General features: G+C 35.2%; 1 protein-coding gene across 2 annotated transcripts in view; it reads right to left on the bottom strand.

The window, feature by feature from the left end:
* Positions 1–9,638: 9,638 nt before the first annotated feature.
* Positions 9,639–25,164, bottom strand: part of LOC149776188 (putative N-acetylgalactosaminyltransferase 9) — an 88,479-nt gene continuing 72,953 nt past the window's right edge. For both annotated transcript variants that reach the window (XM_089942501.1, XM_089942502.1), the window contains exons 9-11: positions 23,015–23,122; positions 20,120–20,251; positions 9,639–18,764 (exon numbers count right to left, since the gene is read on the bottom strand). In XM_089942501.1, the coding sequence (XP_089798627.1) occupies positions 18,627–18,764; positions 20,120–20,251; positions 23,015–23,122 (378 nt within the window). In that variant the 3' untranslated portion in view covers positions 9,639–18,626. The remainder of the gene's footprint in view (positions 18,765–20,119; positions 20,252–23,014; positions 23,123–25,164) is intronic.

Below are 25,164 nucleotides of genomic sequence, written 5' to 3'. Positions count from 1 at the left end.
GACGCAGATGGGTTTTGTCTCTTTTTGTACTAATCGTGTTCAGACATTTTATGGTCTACTTTACGACAAATCCACTCTATTTTGAAAATCTTATAGAAGCTTACTAATTGAACTATTTACAGAATCAAAACGAAACATTTCTGAGGCGAAAGCAACGCCTGGGTTTCTAATCCTTCATGGGGATTCAGATAAGTATTAGAACATAGCAAACCATTCGTTATTCTCGATTTTATTAAAATATAATCAATAAATCCATTATTGATGAAATAAATCCCAGGGAGTTTTCTGAGAAAATTTCTCTAACATAAAAACACCAAATGCATACACAACTGAACTGGCGATTACATTTTTTTAGATCTTCCTTTCGCTTCAATCAAAATTAGAATATTTATTAGTATGTCCCAACACACACACACACACACACACACACACACACACACACACACACACACACACACACACACAGAGTATTTGTGTCATCACACTAGGAAAATCCACATCCAATGCCCAAGTTTGTCATTTCTAGTTGGCAAAGAATTCTATGCAGCATATAAATCGACTTCTTATTTTCCTCATACGCACTATGTGAAGCTGCTGTGCAAAAAAACAACTATATTTTAGAAAATCACGCGCCGTGTCACGGAAGATGTTTCTGCAGTCGGGATGCCAACTGTTATATTTTCCAAACACAGATTATATATTAATGTATATTTAGTTTGTATTTGTGTGCTTCACTTTTGTCCATAAATGAAGATAGAGTGTTAGTGCGTACCTGACTTTCGTCTTGCTTGTAAGTTATAAATAGGTGTTTACCTGAGTTCAAAACTATGCCTTAATTAGGACCTAAGAAGGTTCTAGAAGCGGCCTTGTTAAAATTTTGTTGAAAGAGCCCATTAAGATTATTTTTTTTTTGTCTTCAGAAAATGTTATTGTGACAGATGTATATAAGGTTGCTATAAACAAGAATATTGTTGATTTCGCTTTTTCTGTTACCTAGTTTAAGACCTTGAGTCATAATAATCTTTAATAGCAACAAAACCATATTTTAGTCTGTGACGTACAAGGACTGACCTAGTGGGATATTACATTTTTAGCACCCATGCATTTTGTATATTCTTCAGCGTAATTAGAACACTGTATTATTAAAAATCTTTTGCGAAAGATTATCATATGAAACGTCATTTTCATTTCGGATTATTGGATAGACTCCATTTCGCAATGCAATAGTTTTTAATGAGCTTTTTACCAAGTTCTTTTGAATGTACTAAGTTAAAATAAATATTATTTATCTAAACAAATTATAATTCTAGTGAGTGCAACATATATATATATATATATATATATATATATATATATATATATATATATATATATATATATATATATATATATATATATAGTCAAGGTGGCACAAAATTAATAGTACTGCAATTAGCCCCGAGTCCAGCCTCACCCTCACACCCTCACCCACTCCCTCTGAATTAAACCATTTATTATAATTACACAATTAATTTCGAAATGAAAAGACTCGTTAATGAAATTCAGAATTCGAGTCTAACCGAGCTGACCTATCGATAACCTTTGCCCACCCCTGAAATTATTAAGTACTACTGCCATTTGCAACTTCGACTAGAATCATATCGATCATAACTCGAATGTATGGCATCCGTCGAATGCATGCTGATAGCTTTCTTTGTCTCCTATTCGGGTTTTTATGCAACAAGGATTGACCGAGAAGTTGCTAATGTATCGAACTATTTCCTCACTCGCAACTTCTTGATCAATCCTAACGTTCAAGCCATGGTGCCAGCCCTATATCAGGAAGACAGTATCACACGACGGTAACTAATAAAACATGTGTCTCTAGTTAGTAGTGTATTGAAATGCGTAGCAGAGAGCATATGAAAACAGGGAATAAGACTAATGAGTTTGGTGCATCTTGGGAAGAACAACGCAGCCATTCAGTATTTTCATTTTCATGGAGGGTGCTAGTTCTCTGTGGCCTCACGGTTACCGGGAGTGTGGCTCGGTAGTCGGTTAATCAGTTCATTAGTAGAAATTGCATAGGTGGTTAGAATAGATAGCAATTGTGTTTTGCGAAGATAATTGTCAACGAACAAAATTTATGACAAAGGGACAGAAATCGGGCTGAATGATTTATGTTAATTTTAAAGCTTCTACCCATTGATATTGGTCCATCTATTCGTATATTTATGAATTAGAGGATATAGAGGGAGAGCAGGGTACATATGTAACAAAATCTGTGATGCAATAATTTTTACAAAGTTATTATTATTCCACGGACAGATCTGAAGTATTCTTGCAGATACGATTGCTAGAGCAAGGGACGATGTGTTCCCATGTTTCCCAAAATCAGAGAGGAACAAAAAATTCCAAATAAAAATATTGGTAAAATAAGAGATCATCTCATTTGTTTTGGCGATTTTGCCATCTTAAATTCCCTGCATGCATTGCACAAAGATCTTTTTATGTTTACATTGTCGAAATAAAAGTTGAATCATTCAATTAAATAACTTAGACACAGCGATATACTGGTGTATCTGCTTCCCCCGAATAGAGCTACGCTGTTGATTTTATTTTCGGGTTCGTCTTCTCATTAAAATTCAGTCTTTACTAATTATAAACTGGTTTAGAAATAATGATGAATTTTCTTCCTTTAAGTATTTTTCTTTCATACTAGTTCTGTGACTTGGTGCTGAATTATGTTATGTATATTTAATTTGTATTGTGCGATTGATCTTTGTCCATAATAGAGTACAAGAGTTTGGGCCTACCTCATTAAATATCATTTTTTTGTGACATGTTTGTTTCCATTTCTTCAGGACATTTGTTTTCTTCTTGGAAATTCCTGGTATACCTGATATTTGTTTGAACTTTTGACCCTCATTCTGGTTATCTTATTGTCTCTTAGATTTTATATATAGCTGCTTACAACTGAATTTTTTATTACTTGTTTAACATCTGTATAGTGGATTCAGTCTTTTCGTTGTGTTTAATCATAATGTGAGAGGATATATTTATTTAATTGGAATTACAGAGTGCTCGTTTACTTTAGGATTAAAGCACTATTTTGGAATTGTAAATTCATTCAAGGACAGTCAAGACTACTAGTTTATCATTACAGTCAAAGTTAATTGCACATCAGCACATTCGAGATCAGAATTGATTCAGAATAACTAAGTAATTCATTCAGAACACTATACGTTTGGACTTGACGTGATATAACCTTTTGGACTATTTGGGACTTAATTCACAATACTATTAAGTTCCTTTTCAAACTTCAATTCTAGAGAGGTACAATTATATTTTGAATTTTACTAAACCTGTTAGTTACGCTCTTTTATGTTATTTAGTTTAAGACCTAAGAGGCCTGACAATTGTACATTTTTGCAGGGTTGTTCAAAGATAGTACCAAGATGCTCGTGCGCATGTCTGCCAAATACACTATAGATAGATTCCCTGACGGGTTATATGGAACGCGCAAGCGTGCGACTGGCAAAGACAATCGTAATGGTGACGAGGAATACGCTAGTACGGGTGGTTTATCGAGAAACAAGTTGCACGATCTACAGCAATAGGCAAGATTTGTACTTCCGATGCAAAACGGAAAGCTCGTCATGGCCACGAATGGAGAATACTTGCATTTGTGTTGAAAAGAAGCATTAGCAATCGCACACACACACACACACACGCACGCACGCACGCACACACACACACACACACACACACACACACACACACACACACACAAACACACACAGAGCTAATGTACCATTGCTTTGCCCAATTATTTTGACCCCTTCGTCGAGCGCACAACATATATTGACCCCAGCGTTTTGGGAAACTGTTGCATAGGGTTGTACATTCATGCGGCGACAAAATCTGTCGCAACTCTTCTATCTCATTCGAGCACACGTTTGGTTTTGGCGGTTGCAAGAGCATTCGACTACGCGGGTTCTGGAAATCGAGGACGTTGTATTCGAAAACACGTGGCCCTCGTGTGTTGGGAAGCCTCCTTTACCACTATGTCGAGAGCAGCCTGTGAAGGAAACCTCTATGGATTAACAAATGGTAATTGAAGAGAGGTGACTACTTTGCATTGATGTAGTCTTGTATCTCTCGTTCGAGCGTGTCGAGCGTGAGCTGATCCATATAGACAGGATTCGACAGTTTCCAGCATAGGAGAAAGACAACATTAAACACAGTTTGCATTTTCTTAGTCTTCTGGGCTGAACCCAATCATTTAACCTGGAATAAATAAATTTGTGGTAAGTCCAGGATTCTGCACTTCACGTGGCTTTCGTCACACGGACATCCTGCCTGTCTCTCCTCCTGACTATGTCGTAGTCGATATGTCAGAGCCTGGTTATTCCAAGACGTCATGGTTGTGATGGGTGTATACAGCCGCTTGTTGCATGCTTGTTGTCGTTTGGCAGGCGGAAGACTGATATTATAAGGTCATGTTCGGCACATTTCTTTAAGTAGAATGAGACCGTTATTGTTTTAGTTGCCAATGCCAGGTTTTACCTGTAATGCTTGGCTATGTCTGGTGATCTCCGCCAACTCTAGCACTCAAGTTAACAAGATGACGAGCTTGTCTGCCTTCAGCACTTCTTCGATAAGAGACTCCAGGTCTTCATAAAATGTGTCTTTGATTGCATATGGGTTAATCATGGTGGGTGTGCACCATGATACATGAAAGACAATTACGAGACATAAGACAATGTGAAAGAAGCCTTTGCTGAAGGCGCCGATAACAGCTGCATGTTGTTCTTCGAGACCGTGCTTTAATAGTTTCAATCAGAGCTCATATCTGGATGTTGAATATGACATGTTTTCTACCAAACAGAGCTGTTCTTCTCTCCAGCCTCCCTACTGATGTACTATCCAGGCTCCGGTTGTGAGTGGCGTCACCTTAGCCTTTTGGTGTGTGTGTGTGTGTGTGTGTGTTTGTGTGTGTGTGTGTGTGTGATTTTTAACGTAGCCTTAAAAGTTTTTAAGCCATATCGGTACGATGTCTTCTGTGCTGCAGTTTATGGTAATGTCTAACCCTGGGGCATCATGCCGCAGAAATTTGGCATCATGTTCCACCAGTCATTTTACCCTGACACCAAGCCGACCAGTCCTGAAACTAACCTATCAATGCTGAGCGCAAAGAGAGGCAGCTGCTAGTACCATTTTTATAAGTCTTTGTTATGAATCGACCGGGGCTTTAACCCGCGACCTCCCGCATCCGACACTATAACAACTTAGGCCACTGAAGATGTCCTCTTTTGGAGTGATTTCAACTTTGAGCTATACAAACAAACACACTAGACAGAATAGAAAATGATACCTCTTTATCCTACAAGAGGATGCATGATAATAACTAGTGAAGTTAAGTATCGATAAAGAATTTTAGCATACAGATTAGACAATTTTGTTTTCAGTTCGTCCCCATATGAGAATTCCGGGTCCACCGAATACTGCATCCACCAACCCTCATAAATTCCCACCGACGAAGTGCAAATATGCAGAAAGGATGTATACAGGCAAATGTGCCGTATACCAGGTTCGATTCTCATTAGGGTACAAAATAAACGTTCTTAAACCTGCATGATATCCTTTCTCCAAATCCAGCTCTGAAGGATGTTGGTCTAACAATATCAACTGTGACCTTTTCTTTTGATGTAGCATAGTAATTGTACTTTTTCCGTTATCATATCATGTCTATCAGAGAAAACTCCATTGTGATATGTCTATTCAACCATAAAGTGTAGCTATAACAAGCTTTGCAAGATGGCAAGTGTGGTGGCAATAATGGATGTCCGAACGGCACCAATTTTATTTAGGCCAATTAGAGCATTGGATGAATGTATGTGTAATGTTTCATGACAATCATCCATGTAGTTTAAAAAGAATAGAAATAATATACTTTTGCTATGAGATGCACAGGCAACTGATGGTGGACACAACATCCACCCCATAACCAGCAGAGCTAAAATTTGCAAGAGAACGTGATTTGTTAGTATGCTCATCTGCAGGCTGCACGTGAGCCATTGAAATCTGTCCGATTAGTTGCATTCAAATTATTTTATCATTCAGTTGGAAGTAATGAAGCTACCACGAGGTGCCCCATTATGTAATACAGTGTGATGCGAGGGGAATGCGCGGAACCCGCACTGCGACTCTGGATACACTCTGTCAGCAAGCGTCTGCAGTCTGTTAGGATGACGCGTGCGAAGACTTCACCCACGATGAGGGTGCAGTGCCTCAGGACATGAGAGATGCCAACATCGTAACCCTGTATAAGAACAAAGGCGACATAAGTGACTGCAACAACTACAGGAGCATATCCCTTCTCAGCATCGTGGGTAGAAACGATGTATGAGTGTAGCTAATGCCGAACTCACATTGTCCGAGCAAGTGCGTGTTTAGAACGACACAGAAAACATTGAAATCGATATTCCAGCTAAATGCTCATACAGTTCTGCTAAAGAGGCTACAATCCTTCTAACTCAATAACACATTTCAACTATCTTTTTCACCACCTTGATTGGAAGGCCACAGGAAGCTCGCAGTGACTAACAACAGCAAGACATCTATTTGTTTCGACACTACCAGGACGAACACACAGATCACCAGCAGGAAAATCGCTAATAAGGCCAGAGCCAACATCAACGATGTGGCAACAATGTTTTGTACCTGCTTTGATGTGGTGAGAAACACATTCTTTTCCACCTTATTAAATGGTGAGGTCGACATCTGAACAATGTTACATTCTTATTCAGTGCAGGGAGTTCAGTACGGTAGGCAGTGGAATGTGTCCTGTACCAGCGACGAGAACACGGATACTTAAAAATTAGGGAACAAATCCAATTTCATCTTAATTATCTGCGGAGTCGAAAGATGGAAAGTGAGGTACAATCTGCCCTGAACTCAGGAATTCAGTCATTGTTTCCTGTACCAGTCAATGCATAATTTGCTGAAAGGCTGGAGTATCCAACTGTAAGGGCAACATATTTGCAATATTCTCCCCAAATCCGCCGATGTCATAGTGACGCAAAGCGTTGTCCTTTTGATGTTTTGGGGGTGGAAGGTGGGGGATGTGGCTCCGGTAGTGTCCTCAACAATGCTCACGATTGATTCTGTATTCAGACGTTTACTAAGTACATCCATACTGGTCTTGAGTGCTTTCCTCCCTTTCCCTTTTCTGATTTTAGCAGAATGGCCGACCATGTGTCCTCGAACCACAAATTGCACACGCTACAAGTGGAAAAAGAGGTACATTTGGCCAGGAACATCTCGTGGGTGTCTTACCTTGCTTTATATTTACTCCACTTACAAGACATGTTTATGAAATAATAAAAAAATTAGAAACAAATGATAAATTAACCCACCAGTGTGTTAATAATTAGCTAAATAATACCCGTTATAAACAGTGCGTGTGTGTGGGATTTGGACTTTTTAACGCAGCTTTAACAATTTTTCAGTCATGTCGCTATGATGTCTGCAGTTTGGCAGTTTATAGTGATGTCCAGCACTGGGGCATAGTGCCGCAGACATATAACATGATGTCCCACCCAGTCACATTATCCTGACACCAGGCCGACCAGTCCTAACACTAACCTCGTAATGCTCGGCGTCAAGCGAGTTAGCTGTTAGTACCATTTTTATAAGTCTTTGGTATGATTCGGCTGGGGATCGAACCCACGACCTCCTGCATCCGAGGCGGATGCTCTAACCACTAGACCACCGAAGCAGTTTAAACAGAGTGTGTAAACACTTAAAAGTCAATTTGCATCAATGATAGCACTTTGTACCACGTGGTCTAAAGTTACCAATTCCAAAATGTTATCAATTTCAGAAAATCTTCGACAAGTTAAAAAAATTATGTATACCACCCGTTTATGAATGAATATTAATCCATATAATTCTAAATGTTTGAGTGGATGACTTGAATTTCACATACAAAGACTTTAGATTTAATGGAGGTTTGAATCATATGATGTTGTGTACGGAAGCAGCTTAAAAACGGTGGGAAGAATGCATAGAGATGTAAAGGTGATATAACAGGCAAAACTTCCTGCCCTTTGTCTACATAATATACAAAGAAAGACAAACTTCCGTCTTTTAGTTGGGCTAGATATGGCTTGGGCGGGGGGGGGGGGGCTAGGGTAGAAGTCTAATATTCCCTAATGTTAATGTGCTGCTGGTTGAAAAAATGAATTGCGCATCTCCCTAAGGTTTCCATGGCTTTCAAATCGAGGTGGTAAAAAAGTAGCTGAAACGTGTTGTTGAGTTGGGATGGATTTTATAGCAGTTGTTTGGCTACTGCTCTAGGTCAAAGCAATATGGCAAGGTTGTAGAAAACACCTTATAATGGCCCCCTTGGGACACCACATGGGGCCCATGCATGCATAATAATATGCTTATGTGCGATCTGAATGTAAAGTCAAGGAACTTACAGAAGGTTTTGACCTAGCGTGGTAACTAAAATCTAAAATCACTTTTATCACACTACTTGTGCACATCTTCAGTGACCGCAATCCCCAAACAAGTTCTTGTGTTCAGAACATTGTGAGATGGATGGAAGGATAGATGGGTGGATATGAGAAATCCTATATACCCCAATCCTCTACTGAAGCAAGGTTAAAAAGGAGGTCTCAGTGATACACTTTTTAAAATAGGTGTTAAGGGTTGTACAAGATTACATCAAGATGCTCTTAAGTTTACAGAGTTCAGACTAAAAACATAACATATAAAGACTCAATTTTGTCAGATTAACAAGAAAATGAAGACACTGTCAATTTTGATGCCCAATTTACGTTAAAGTGGCCTGGTTTTCATTCAGCATGTAGGGATTTTAAGATTCATATGCAAGTCAAGTTTTGTGGGTAGTGTTTAATCAGGTCTCACACGTGTATCTGAATGCCAATTTAAAACAGTCCTGATTCTCATGCACAAATGGGGCATGAAACTCTAAAGATGCTTCCACATGCCAGCTCTGAACGATGTTGGTCTAACAATCTCAGATGTATGGACTGATATAAGCCCATGTGAACAAATGAATGAACAACCAATGAACATGAAAGATGCAACTCCATCAAAGTTGATGGACAATGGGAAGATAAATGCATATACAAAGTATAGGGAAAAGGCTTCCAAAATGTCGAATTTAAAATCTTGTACTTTGCTAGCTGTCATATACTGAATTACCATATGCACTCAAAAGTCAAGTCCAACTAAAACCCAACCTAGGTCTGGAATTGCTTGTGCACTATGTGCCTGTAGATCAGGGTTCATGTTGTCTGCTCTTTTAACTGCTCTGAATAAACTGCACAGATACGGATGTGCTGGTGCATTATACAATGGCAGATCTGTGTCACTGCACCTTCTAGTTTAACTTGACTTGTAGGCAAGTATATACTAAGCATATCATCCATGTTCTGTATTCATTTTTGATGTCATACTATTGATGGGAGCGGGGCAAGCTTCCCAAAGCTAAAATCTATCAACACGTTGATGCCATACTATTGATGGGAGTGGGGCAAGCTTCCCAAAGCTAAAATCTATCAACACGTTGATGCCATTCTATCGGAGGGAGTGGGTCAAGATTCATACAGCTAAAAACTATCAACACTATTGTATCATTTATTGACCCACATTTTTCATCTGTAATAAATACCACATGTATATATAAATGTATTGTATATAGTGATAGGAAAGCTTATATCTCATCGCAAGCTTGATGCTGTTCAAACATGTGAATAATAATAATAATAATAATGACAATGAGAAACTGAAATGGAATGTGCACAAATTACTGAAATGATACAAATGAAATCAGAAAAGAATCCATAAATGGAAGGAAAAAGAAAAGCATAAAGTATAAAATTATTACAAATACTTCAAGCTAAGTAATATCAGATGACCATATTTTAGTAAATGATTAATAAGACAATACATTCTAATCATTAAATCCACTGCACTGGTATCCGTCCATCTCTATAAAGCAAGGGTAGAAAATGTGCACACAGGTCAAACGTACATATTTATCAATAAAAAAAAAACAGCATTAAATTCTTTCAGGAAAGACTAATCAATCATACCTACTGACAGGTTTTAGTTCCACCAGATTTAACTCCCCTTGAAATAAATGTTGGCCATATGTTACATCAACCAAGATAATAAGGATCCGGTTCTTGTAGGGAATGTAACAATTACAACACAACTACCATGTTACTCATCTATAAGAAATTCCTTATAGATTTTTGTCTGGCAAAATCTGTTGAACAAATTTATTTCCGATTTTCATTTTGTTGCAAGAAAATAAATTTTCTTGCCCAAAAAATAAATTTTGCAAATAACTGAATTTTGCAAATAATGATTTCAGTTACTTCAAAGAAAAACGAATTTCACATCTGCTGCTGTTGCCTTTTTGTACTGCCAGAATTTCCCTTACTTCTTCATGGCTCAAATGTGACATATACAATTGTTACACTGACCAATGAAAACAACCTTTGCATATAACCAATCAGACTGACAGACACAAAGGTACATAATAGACCCTCTGGTTCTACCCAGCTGACTGGACACTGACTAGGATAAACCTTCCTTAGTATTATAATGTAAAAGATTTGCAAATTATTATAAAACATAACCACAGAAATACAATTTATTTAATATATTATTTGTTACATACTAGTAAATATCAAGCAAATTATTGAGTTGGAAGGGTTACATGAAATTCTCTCCCTTTTAATGAAACATTTTTGTTCCTTACATCTGCTGTAGGATTATCAGCCAAAATTGTGGTGACAGGAATTCCAAGAGAAGTAATTTTCAAAGCCTATTGTGTCATATGAAACCTATCTATAGTTGTTAACACAAGACAAATAAGCCAATAAAGAATTATACAAACTGATTTTTAATAAAAGAGTAACACAGAAATAGTTCAATATAAACACAAGCTGATATTTATGTATAAATTGAAAGTCACCTGGAATATAGATATTTTGTATATGGTCAAAATAAATTATGTAATCTGAATTGATTTACATAGGCAATACAAAAAGCAATATGGTACAATATACACAAGGGTCAAGTGAGATGCAAAATTTGACAAGTAAATATATTTGTTTAATAGCCCTTGATTTCTTCCTATTTCTGTTTTGTGAGAAATTGTGAACAAAACAATTCCAAAAGGAACACCTTACCAACTGCAAAAGAATGTTTGATGAAACTTCGAAGTTTTACAGAGCAGACAAACGAATCATTTAGTAACAGCTTCATATAAATCACATGCAAAAAGTTTATTTTTTATGATGATGCCAAAATCAAATACATAATGCAAAATTATTTTTATAAAATTCAAGGATATTATTATGAAATTTGTACAAATAACTTATAACTAAATAAATGTTTGGTGATAGTTATTCTAGGAGAAAATTTTATTTATGGCCATGGTTTCAATGAAAACAAGTGAGATCATCCATTCAGTGTTGCTCGGCACAAAAAAAAAATAACTAAGGCTGATTGATTTCAACACCTGTATTCAACACAAACTTGTGAAAAAAAGTGACAATTTTATTCAAACTTCATATGGATTCCTTTTCTCAGTGCCCAATAAACACAGACTCTTTTAATCTTGAGTTACAGAAGACTCCTCTTAAACAAATCACTAAGATTGGGGGGGGGGTAAGGGCACCTGTAACATGTTACTTCTTACATCATGATGAGAAAATGAGAGCTCAGTGCTTTTGCAAAGAAGACACACAGGTTGTCATTAAAAATCACGAAGTGAAAATGGTCAATGGTGCTAAGACAAATCACATGGAATTAACACTTATAAAAATGTCAATTCTAACACAGAAAAGTGAAGGATTCATCCTACCAGAATGTGAAAATGTAAATTGTCACATTAAAGTAAACACTATATAAATTATTTTGCAGCTTATTATGGTTATATTTCTGATCACAAATTTCTCAATATAAAAGTATATCCTCCAAAAATTTCATGAACATAATATACATTATTTTCATCTAAAAATATATTTCAAAAATTGAATACAAATGGTTAAAATGGGATCTTTTGTATTTTAAAATGTTTTGTAGTGGTAATACAATCTCAAGTATTCATGTTACACTCAGATTCCAAGCCAAAACTGGAAGAATTTCATTTACCATATATACTCATGCACAAGTAGGATCTAACTGCATAGACCCAGATCTGCCATCACATAATGCTCTGACCTACATGACTGACTAGAAGTAATGAGTAAACTGCATAGACCCAGATCTGCCATCACATAATGATCTGACCTACATGGTTGACTAGTGGTAATGAGTAAACTGCATTGACCCAGATCTGCCATCACATAATGCTCTGACCTACATGGTTGACTAGCAGTAATGAGTAGAAAAAAACAACATAGACTCATATGTGCTGGTGCATTATGTAATGCCAGATTAGGGTCCATGTTATTTACAATTACATCAATCTATATGACAGTATATATGGTAATATTGTCACATCTTGAAATTCAAAATAATGATTTCCTAAAAATAAAAAAAGGTGATTTCTGTCCAATATTTCTTGGCAACTACTGAAAAGACGATTAAAATTACAATAATCATAGTCTGAAATGAACACAGATATGCTAAAATGTGAGCATGTATATCAGGAATCCTAGCATCATATTTGAGGAATTGCGGCAACCAATCCAGAATAAGTAACATGCTTGTTCAAATTAGCAAACCTACATAATCATATTGCATCTTTTTATGAGCCCATACATTACTGTACAGTCAGAAATAAGGTCTAATGACAGATTATGGTGAATCAATTTCTCCATTTCCCTTGAGTTCCTTAAACATTTATGGCCAAAACAAAGACTATAAGTATTATTCTTCATGAAGTATCTGCATCATTCTTTTCTTTTCGTCCCTGTCACCAGTTTTCACCTATACAATAGTCTAACAGACTGGTTGATTTTAATGTAAATAGTTATTCAGACTGAAAAACAACAGCCTAAATATAAGTTTATCAAATTTGTAAATAAGTACTTTTGACCCTAAACATGTCCATAAAGGAAACTGCTGTTGAAAATTATATCCTGTAAAATTTAATTTTTTTAAAATTTCATCACTGTAATGCAATGTGGAATTTTCACAAAAAATTCAGTCATTCCACAAAATCCATAATGGTTGGCATCCCTGTTAATGCTTTGTGGGGAAAACATTTTAAAAGTTCTATATATACATTTGACACATCATTAAATTATTAAAATACCTTTCAACAGTTACTTATACACTAAACAAAAACAGATATCATAATAATTTAACAGAAAACTTGCCACATGAATGTACATAACAACAAAAAAACCCAGATATGATCCATATGATTTACTGTTCTCCAATAAGGGAGTTCCATGAAACAAAACAAGCACTATAATTAATGACCAGAACTGGAAATTCGCATGAAATTAAAATCTTAAATTCTGATTGTTGTGCCACGCACAGCTGCTATCAACAAAATGTTTGCTTTTCTCTCTTTACCATCCAAATAATTCCATTTCAAAAACTTCTAAAAATATGCCCATCATGGTAAGATTCTAAATCAAATTAATATATACATATATAGAGATATATATAGATATATACCTTCATTAGTTCACAGTCAGCATCTTATAAATAATAAAAATTAATAAAGGATTCTTTGCAAATGTTATTTACAAATCAACCATCATGGTGTTGGCCTCATCAATATCTGTTATAACCCAACAATAAATTATAAACTGCAATTATTTCTTTTGATAAACAGGAACAAAGCTGCTGTATTCATAGAGCTCTCCATCAGATTCTGAAAATGAAAGTCCAGATCCATACTTCTCTCAAGTAAGAATTTACTAAATTGTAGACCAAAATTGAAAACTGAGAGTCCAAGACCAGGAAACTAGATCATTCTTGCAAAGTTCCCATTAAAGAAAAGACAAAAATAGAAATCCAAACCTTTTACATTCCCCCAAACAATTAGATTTTACATCATCACACTGGTGTTACTAATGAGATCAACTCTTCTATTTAATCCCAAGTTAAACAGGTTATAAGCAAATGAATATACTATGAAATATGTTTGAAAGAGTTATCAGACACAAATTTTCACCTCAATACAATAAAAAAAACCCATGTAAACTCCATGTCTGGAGTAAAGTTTTGTCACTGTCTGATGTAGTTGCATCTTTTCTGAAAACATCTCCAACAGTAATAAAATTCTGTTTGAAAATTAAGGAAATCTGTTAAATTCCTTCTCCAAGATTTGATTTACTACCTTGTTCTGCATGAGGATCTTTTACCTAAACAAAAATGTGTTAAATTCTTTCCTAATTACTACCTAATGTCGTTATTCTTTGTTGGCAAAATCTTCATTATTTCTTCTATGCACCTTTCTCTCCAATTAAAAAAGAAAGACCTGTCCAAAATGTCCATTCAAATTTATGATAAACTGTTTTATATTCTTATTTGTCAATGGATTTGCAGAAAATTTTGTCAAAAGTAATGGTTTGTTGAATGCAAGCTTCACTTTATATCATCGTTTTAATATTGATAATATTCAATGTATCTTGTCCCTTTGCAAAACTTGCTCAACCATTCAACAGTGGACTCTGTAAATAATCTTGTGGAGTACGTAAATATTATACCATTATCAACTTGGTTGTTAATAAAGGTGACAATGTTGACAAAATACTAAAATGAAATAAAGTCTAACATGCCACAAGTTTTATTTAAATATTGACTGGTACTTGATAACATCTCCACAAGATTCTTTTTGATCTGTGTATCATTTATATGGTTGTGCTCCATTTTAGTTTTGCGCATGCAGAAATTTTCTAGTACCAATATATAGACTAGATGTTCAACTCAAAACAGCCTTAGACACTAAGAAATGAATTATTCTCTTTCTACTCACTTCATTGTTTTGAATTTACAAGACAACTCAGATTCAGCACTCATTTTCATAGAAATCATTATTTCTTTTAGTGCCAGATGATATAGCAGCAACTGAGAGAGAATCTATGATATATAAATTTTCGCTTTCATAAAATTAAACTTGATCACAGTCCTTAGAGATGCCAAGTTAGTGAAAATGAAAATAATAAATGCATGTACACATTACACTACTATGTTATAACAACCATAACAGTAAAATACTGATCCACAAAAGTTTACAATAACACTGGAATCCCTCCAGCACAATCATGAATGTCACAAAATTCAAATATGAACTGATTAGGGTTTGTAAACATTAAGATCCCAATACAACCCTCAAAAGGACATGGTATGAACTGCCCTAAAAGAAAAACTAAGCTTGCAAAATTCATTTAAATGCCTCACAAATTTAACCGCTTGACTATCATGTCCTTATAAACAAAGTCTACTAAATTTTTTATTTGCATAGATCAAACATTTTCTGAGCAAATGTGATAAAAGGTTTTTAAGTCTAATGAATGAAAAATGTAAAAATCATGTAAAATGCCACAAAATCAAAAGTCTAACATCTACATATGCATGTCAACATGCTTGTCAAATTTCATTTGCCTTGGACAAGTTTTAAAAAACTGAAAAAAAGTTTTTAAAAATATAAGAATTGCTTTAGTACATGATCTGGAAAGCTTATCTACATACAAAAACAATATACTCCCCAAATTGCACTGACCTGGTCAAACAGTTTTTGCAATATGAGCTAAGATTTTCACTGAAACGGTACAAGTCAAAAGAGGAAAAAACAAATAAAAAGTTATCAGAAGTAAAAATTACACAAGTCACACATCTGATTCCTATACTCTGAACCAAAGAAACAAAACAAACATTTCAAACAAAATCAGGATTTCTTAAAGACTATTTGGAATATATAATCTAAATTTGGCTTGCACTAATCTAAATCTAGCTTGTACTAATCTAAATCTGGCTTATGCTATTTCCATCTCAAAGTTACATTCCCTTGCCAAATATCGTACATTGTGAAAAAGGCATGGATATATGTCCCTCATAATGAATAATAATAATACATATTGTGCAGAAATGCATATCTGAGATAAGAAAAGGAGGAAATTCAGGGGGTTCCTGTACCTGTTAGTACATGTAAATAGGATAGGGAAATTTTGAATTTGTTGTTTGCCAAGCACACATAAATCATTGTTCAAAGACGTCAGCATTGCACATGCAACTGTGCATATCACAACCATAATTAACCAACTGACATACTTCTTCATAACAGAAACATTTTGTCACCTAAAGTTACAACAGGTAAAAGAGGCAATGATGCTTTAACAAATGTAGTGTGATATCTTGCTTAAATGTTGCTTAAGTGACCCTTAAAAGAATACTGTGTTCAATGCCAGTATATTTACTATGTATATGGTATTACTATTATATAGTAAAATGGAATCCATGACTATACTAGCCTTGTGAAGGGTACTTTGTTATATGTGAAGTCATCTTCTAATGTGGTTTGTTATATATATATATATAGAGATATATAGATATAGATATAGTATTACTATTACATAATAGAATTCATGACAATACCAGCCTTATAAAGAGTACTGTGCTATATGTGAAGTCACCTTATAATGGGGTATGCTATATATATATCTAGTATTACTATTAAATAACATAATGGAATCCTTGACAATACCAGCCTGATAAAGGGTATGTGTTACATGTGAAGTCACCTTATAATGGGGTATACTATATATATATATATATATATATTATTACTATTATATAAGAAAATGTAATCCATGACAATACCAGCCTTATAAAGAGTACTGTGTTATATGTGAAGTCACCTTATAATGGGGTATACTACATATATCTAGTATTACTATTAAATAACAAAATGTAATCCATGACAATACCAGTCTTAGAAGGGTACTGTATTATATGTGATGTCATCTTATAATGGGGCATATTATATATATAGTATTACTATCCTATAACAAAATATAATCCATGACTATATCAGCCAGATAAAAGGAACCCTGTTATAATGAGACCTCTGTATTCATTACAAAGGTTACAACCTCATTTTCCCCCTTGGACAAAACACTCCATGATAAAGTTGGCATTAAAGATAATTATCTTATCTACTGACAAAGAAATTATCAAACTTTCCCCTAGGATACACAAGCATATAATTGTATAGGAGGCAATCAAAGTCTATCATATATTCTCATTTACATGCTGAGTTCAACTGCAAACAATAAAAAACCTCCTGATCATATCATAATGTGCCTGCAGATCAGTGTCTATGTTGTCTGTTCTACTGAATAATCCAAACAATCAGCACCAACCCAGATCTGCCAGAGCATTATGCAACAGCAGTTCTGGGTCTGTGCAGTTTGCAGTTGGACTCATTTTATAAGCATGTATATAAGGTCTATTATAGTATTATAAATATCAACTATTATATGTCATTTCATTTACATTAAATACCTGCGTACAACATACAACCATGTAGACCCAGATCTGTCATCACATAATAAGCCAGCAGATAATGGACTATGTATTTCACTTGAAAACCAGATGGAATAAACAGCATGTAGGTACATTGCATAATGACAGATCTGACCTAGAAATTAAAAAAAGCTAAAGTCTTTTGTTTTCTCAGATGGTAGGAGGGTATTATTGCCTGCTGCCATATTAGTTTTTATAAGGAATTCCTAATAAAATTATTAATACAAAACTTACTCTTCTTGTGCACTCTTTTTCTAAATGTAGAATCATTTTATTAATCTGATTTCCTGTTATTGTATTCTCAATTAAGTATTTTGATTTGTGAGATGAGGTGTGCAGTAGACAGTAAACAAGGAACCAGACTACTTTTTTTATATATAAAAACCATTGTCCAAAATTATTTTTTTGTTGTTGCTGTGAAAGGGTTTTTTGCTGTTCTCTTTTGTTGAACTCTGAATATTGTGATTCAATTTATTCAATTTATTTTCTTGAAAATTAATTTAATCTCAACCACAGTTACTGTGTTGCTAGACTTTTTCCTACTTAATGCTTGGTATATAACATAAGAACAAGCATTATGATGACACAAATGAAAATGTGTATTCATCCTATCAGAACAAAAGTCGTATACATACATAACAGACAGACTGGGTCAGCCCCATTGTCCAGATACAGTCTACTACTCAGCCTGAATTTAAGTTTCATTATCAGCCAATTAAAACTGATGTAAGAAAACCAAGCTCATTATGATTGGCTGAACACAAATCTCAAGTTTGTGAGCTTTAAGATTTCCAGGGCTGGTTCTATGTTGGACATGGGTGCCCATTATATACGGTAATATGCTGGTAAATTCTGTATTTTTCCCTTAAAAAAGATGGCAATATAAACTACAATCTATCACATTCAAATACTAAATTCTCTGCCTTCTTGTAAAATCAATATAAACATTTAGTCCCTGAAATTTAACAGTTGTTTTCTTCTTCTCCAACTCCTTGTTTAGTCAAAACTGTTCTGGTGCTAATAATGATCCAACTCTGCAAGTTTCAATGTGATGAAAACAGTCAAAATAAATATTTCTGATGAAACTGTGACTTTGTTTCCCCCACCTAGTCCAGATAATGTTCAAATGTCCACTTTTGTTGGTGCTTATCCTCACACTTGCCAATATGGACTAGACCACCACTATTCTCTTGTGCTACGTCCAGGCAGAGACCACTGTCCACATGAATAATTGTCTGCTTCTCCTGAAAATGGAAATGTGCCCATATGACTTGGATGCACCTGCAAATATGGTTTAAATGAATAAAAACTGGTTCAATACAAGGATAAAGTTCTGTGGCAAACATGGTCATCAGTCATATTTTTGTCTGAAAATGTTGAAATTGAACCTGACCCAATTCTTTTTTCAATAGAAACTTCATACTAACTTTGGTTTCAATTCATGCAGTATTTCAAAAGTAGTAGTTGTTGTTGTTGGTTTAACGCCTATCTTCATCATATGATAGGCTATACATGACTGGCTAGTATAACTAGTGGAGAAAGAACATAGAGGAAACAATAGTACGAAACACAGACCTACAGGAAGCTACTGGCAAATTACAGTTAATGAGCAGAAATTAAATTCATGATGGATGAGATGTGGCAGAACAGACAGAAATGTCTAACATGACATACCCTGTCCAAAAAATAAAGAATAGTTATTATATATGAGAACATGATGGTACACAATGCTCAAGAGCAGACAATACTAGCTGTGTTAGATTATAATTGATCATATGTACTAGAGTCACACCCTCAGGATCATAATTTGTGTACAGGAACTTGGCAAAACAGTATTCCTGCCCTGACCATTGGATGGAATTTCCATATTCCACATCAATGCACAGAATGAATGCTACTAATTCTGGCAAGACAGATGGGACTGGAACACAGATTTCTGCCTATTAGTTAATTAATTATAGATAGTTAAGATTTCAGTAAATAATTGTACCTCTAATGAGAGCAAATTGATGACAATTTTGAAATATAATCTTGTAAGATAGAGACATTATTTTTACTAATTATGTCAGCTGGATTTGTGCTGTGGGTGATCACAATTTCTGGTAAACAAACTCAAGTTGTTTGATGCTCAAGTTCTAAATAACTTACCTGTTTCACCCCTTGTTGTATTTCAATTACAAAACATAGATCAATAGTTGAGGTGGAACAGATATTATTTCTGTCTGTCGTGGTCTGTTTTACATAAGTGCCCCTTGTCAATCAGCCCAAAATCTATATTGAATTTCCTAGAAAATTCTGATCACAAAAAATCAAGCATAGGTTGAATTAAGTGCCATACTCTTTTTGCTTTACTCAGGTCACAGTTAGGCTGAGAGATTTTTCAATGTTTCCGTGAATTAGGTTTCCCTTCTTGCATGCTATATGTCACAGACATATTTTATCAATCATACATAATGTGATGACTTAAAACTAGTGCCTTGCTCTCATATTACCACGACATGTAGAAAACTATCCCACACAAGTATTAAATTTTGTTATTTGTAATTATTGCCCTAAATTTTATGCAGATTTCTTTTGCAGGTACAAATCTTGCACCTGCCTTATCATGTTTCCATTTCTGTATTTTTTCCCCTGTACATGGTCTCAGAGATACAGTTGCTCCAATTGTACCACTTGTGTGCATGCATGCCTCTTCTCGTCTTAACTCGTCTTGCATACTCAAGGAAAACACCTGGTAAAGCAGAAAATGCTTAACTAATTAATATGTCAAATTTTTAATATTTTGAGTCAGGCATTTTTTTAATTAAAAAAACTGTTCTGCCGAGTGACTTGTTTTGCCTGTGAAAGGATTTACTGTTGTTGTGGATGTAACACCATTTTTCTCATGAGAGGCTCCACATGATGAGTAATTTATCTTTTGGAGGAAGTACACTGAAAAACCACAGGAAGAATCACCAACCCAAAGGAACCCAACACAATCTAACCCAACCACGGGAAGCAACTGCCAAGCTTTCTAACATACCCCCACTGGACGAGTCCAAGACACGAACCCACATGGAAAGAGGTGATACGGCAGTGATCAGTATCGACAAGTGCCTCAGACCACTGGGGGCCCCTCCTGTGACAGAATTCTGCTTAGGCAGGTGAGAAAGGAATTCAGGTACCACATCAGGGTCCAAAGTTTAGACACATATATGATCCACCAACACTGTAGTTAAATCAAACCAATGAAACAAAAGATATGTACCTTTCAAAACATTACATATAGCACTTTTAATGTAACACTTTAGATGATATTACCATTGATGTTGCCATCCATGGCTGCAAAAAAATCATATTTTTTTAATTAAAAAATAATCATGGTTTAATTTTTTTTATAAAAAAAATAATCAGATTTTTTTATTTGGATTAAATTTAGTGAATAAAAGAATAGATCTGAGTCTTCATTTCATTTGCAGAATATATGCATAGTTTATAATGTTATATTTTAAAGTAATAAAAAGCAAAATTAATATAATCATACAATTCTCATTAAATGTATTTAAAATTACTCCATCTAACTATTACATTTTCATGGCACATTTCAGATTCTGGATAGGTGCCTTGTACTTAACAGTTTGTAAACATATATAAGTGTTCCAGTTTTCTCAGTGCCAAGCCTGTTCCTGACTTTGAACTGCATGCACAATAATACTGCTCGATCCATTTCAAGCTTGTGTGATATATTAACAGACTAACTGATCATGTAGCAGCTACTTTGTACTAAAGGGCTTCATTCATTCAAGATTCTATTCAGCATTCCTTTTCATATCCAAGTTCTTCACCTTGTCAGCAATGCCATTTGCTCCTCACACACATTCAAAATCAATCAATTCTCCAGATAGGATTGGGAACAATCAGCAACAGAATTCCTACATACATCTTGTGCGTGTGTGTGATTAGGGTTTTTAACATAGCTTTAACAATTTTTCAGTCATGTCGCTATGATGTCTGCAGTTTGGCAGTGTATAGTGATGTCTAGCACTGAGGCATCATGCCGCAGACATATAACATGATGTCCCACCCAGTCATATTACCGACACCAGGCCAACCAGTCCTAACACTAACCTCTTAATGCTGAGCGCCAAGCGAGGCAGCTGTTAGTATAATTTTTGTAAGTCTTTGGTATGACTTGGCCGGGGTTCGAAGCCATGACTTCCCACTTCTGAGGTGGATGTTCTAACTACTAGGCCACCAGAGTGGTAACATACATCTTGTGGAAGAACAAGACAGTAATAAATTCAAGCTTCTAACACACAACTGACAATTACAATTAGTTAACATGATTTTATCATCGTGCATTTGTTGATTAAAAAATTACACTAAATTTTAATGTTTTAGTAATTTAATATTCAAACACACAATTACAATGAGCTGAGCAGATCATACCATCCTACATGTCTTTATTTAGAAATTAGACTGACATTTTTAATGTTTTGATAATGTTTTGATAATTTAATGTTCAAATACACAATTAAAATTAGTTCAGCTGATCCAACATGTGTTAATTTAGACTCACATTTGGAATGTGAGTCAAGTAAGGCAGTCATATGCTATTTACAAGTGATTTAGGTGATAAAATCAATTAGTTTATCACCATATGTGTCAAATCATTAATGAAATTTATTGAGTGATTTAAATCATCTGATTGGAACCAAACAACCCTGCTACCATCACTGTCTGAAAAATGATGCCATTCACAGGTCACTTTGATGTCTGATGATATTACTACGAAATACCGCAGTGAAAACCTATCAGGTATATTTCCCAAAAGATCTTAACTCTTTCAAGAAATCAATTGTCACCAAGTGGAATCTTCAGGCCAGGTTTGTGTCTCTAATACACATATGCCCATACTGCTGAGAACAAAGTCTGTGATTTGTGTCTTTAATAAACATGTGCCCATACTGTAGAGAACAAAGTCTGAGATTTGTGTCTCTAACACACATATACCCATATTGCAGAGAACAAGTCTAAGTCTAGAAAGAACAAAAACCTGTTCAAGTTTGCATGGATATCAAATCAGGTAGTTTAAATATGCACATAAGTATGCAAACAAAAACCTGATCAGTTTGCATGAAAATCAAGAAAGTATACACATTAGTATGCATACAATAAGCAGAAAAAGTCTCCCTAAAAAGTTTGTGTGCAAATAAAATATTAAGAACTATTATTAAGAACTATTTAAATAGCTTGAATCTCTATGTATGTATGTATGTATGTATGTATGTATGTATGTATGTATGTATGTATGTATGTATGTATGTATGTATATATGTATGTATGTAATGTAATGTAACGTAACGTATGTACGTACATAGGTATGTATGTATGCGTGTATGTATGTTTATTTAACAGCACATCTGCTGTTAAGTTCTAAAAAAATCTTTGTAGCAAAAAGAGTGTGAATTAGATTTCACAGACTCACAATAATAAAGACAATCTAAAATTGTACCTCATTGGCACTTTGTCCACCTTGACAGGAAAATAATCCTATATCAAATATTGTCTTTTCATCCTTTCCTAATGTATCTAGGCACAGATTGCTGGCTGGATTTCTCACCTTAAAATATGAAAAAGATTATGAAAATGATGTAAAACATGAAACAAATGAAAACAAAATGATAAAAAAAAGAGTTTGTGAATTGTTTTAGAATCTTAAAATAAATAAAACCTCTCTTACATAACCACTTGTCTTAGACACCATCTTAAGCAAACATTAATAAAAATCAATAAAAATCGCTTCCTAAGTTAGGTGGTACATAGATGAGAAAGTTGAACAATTTTTGTTGTTGCATGGTTGCTGGAATTAATAGGTAGTTGAGCTTCTAACTAATGCTACTGAGATTGGGGGATGCACTAAGAAAAGAAAAGAGTGTTTAAGACAGGTGGTTGCTTAAGAGAGGTGACCTATTAGGGTGTCTTGATTGAATCATTTTATTGTGTTGACCTCAAATGGATCTGGTGGTCATCTGGGCCACAGCCAACAGACCCTGGAGATAAAAACTTCAGAACGTTTACTGTGTATGTCAGCCATCAGCTATTATATCTCGAAAAGCTTCTAACTGAATATGAGACTCTGAGATAATCTTATTGGAAAAACTCGTAAGGCATATTTCATCCTGCAACAATTCATAAAATATTACCCACATAACTACAATGTCAAGTCACAAGGGGTTATATCCTCCTTTCCTGCCATAACTGGAGAAAAAAGATGTATGGAGGATCCAAGACTTTTCACGGTACTTTTCAAGTAATGCCAGAGAGAATGGACCTGGTTTTGCATCCCTGTTACTCTCCAAGTCTTGATGAAGGAGCAAAAGCAGATGACTAACATGTGATTGTTCAAAGATGGCATAGCTGTGAAGCAAAGTTATTTCATTAGAACCAAGGAAATGTCCAATCTGAACTGAAATCAATTTGGGTCCATTAAAAGGGCATGCAGCATACTCACCCAGAAAACATGTCTTATACCATTTCAGTGAAGTTCTGGCTAAGAGCTCAAACTTATCTGAGTTAAGCCAAGTCAAAAACATCGATTCCTATATGGATCAAAGCACGCCAGCAAGTCTAAATGTCGATATTCACCCTGCCATTAAATCTGAATGAACTGAAGTCATGGAGAGGTGTGTCCTGACTGTAACAAGAGCTTATCATTTATCTTCAAAGAGCAAAAGAAAAAAAAAAGTTGTCCAGCTGAGAGTTTGAAGGGATGATATTGTTGTCTTTACACAATTTCCTGAAAATCTGCCACTTCCCTCATAAGCATTCAAAGTGGAAAACTTTCCAACATGTGAGAATCTCTCCCTGAATGAATGTTCAAACTAAACTCCTTTTTCAAGTAAGCTTTGAATAAGAAGCGCCAAGCATGAAGAGAAAACCTGTTCAGATTGAAGTGTGTTGGATTTAATTAGGATTTTCTTGGAGATGATGCAAAGCTTATCAGATGTTCGTCCAGAACTTGTCGGGTCTGAATGCGCTACCAAAACTACTTTGAAAGTCTGGTTCTGGCCTTGAATTTTCTGAATTACAGTCAGGCTGAGAACAGGTGGAGAATGACTGCAAAATCATCTATGGCACAGGATGCTGTATCTTGAGTCAGTGATACAAAGGTGGGCAGCATCACTAAAGTTTGCAAATCCACTGAAAGATTTAAGGTAAACAGACCACTAGGTATGCACAGTCTGGCCACTATTTGACAGAATTGGCTAAACCACTGAGTCTACTGGAAATATGTCCCATCTGGACTGTTACCAAATGATGGAAGAACCAGTGTAGTGTCAGTACCTAGTGGTTAGAGCATCCGCTCCAGATGTGGGAAGTCATGGGTTTGACTTCTAAAAATGGTACAAACAGCTGCCGTGCTAGGTACTCTGCATTAAGAGGTTAGTGTTAGGACTGGTCAGCCTGGTGTCAAGATAATGTGACTGGGTGGGACATCATGCTACATGTCTGTGGCATGATGCCCAGTACTAGACATCACTTTAAACTGCCACACTGCAGACATTGTAGCGATATGACTGCAAAATTGTTAAAGCTACGTTAAAAATCTAAATCACACATACACACATACATAATTACTCTGAAAACTAATCTGAACAAATA

The sequence above is a fragment of the Sinohyriopsis cumingii genome, chromosome 18, assembly GCF_028554795.1.
Source record: "Sinohyriopsis cumingii isolate HCF-2022 chromosome 18, ASM2855479v2, whole genome shotgun sequence".
NCBI classification, from domain to species: domain Eukaryota; kingdom Metazoa; phylum Mollusca; class Bivalvia; order Unionida; family Unionidae; genus Sinohyriopsis; species Sinohyriopsis cumingii.
Note: the sequence above shows the minus strand (reverse complement) of the source record. Positions and strands in the feature narration are given on the sequence as shown.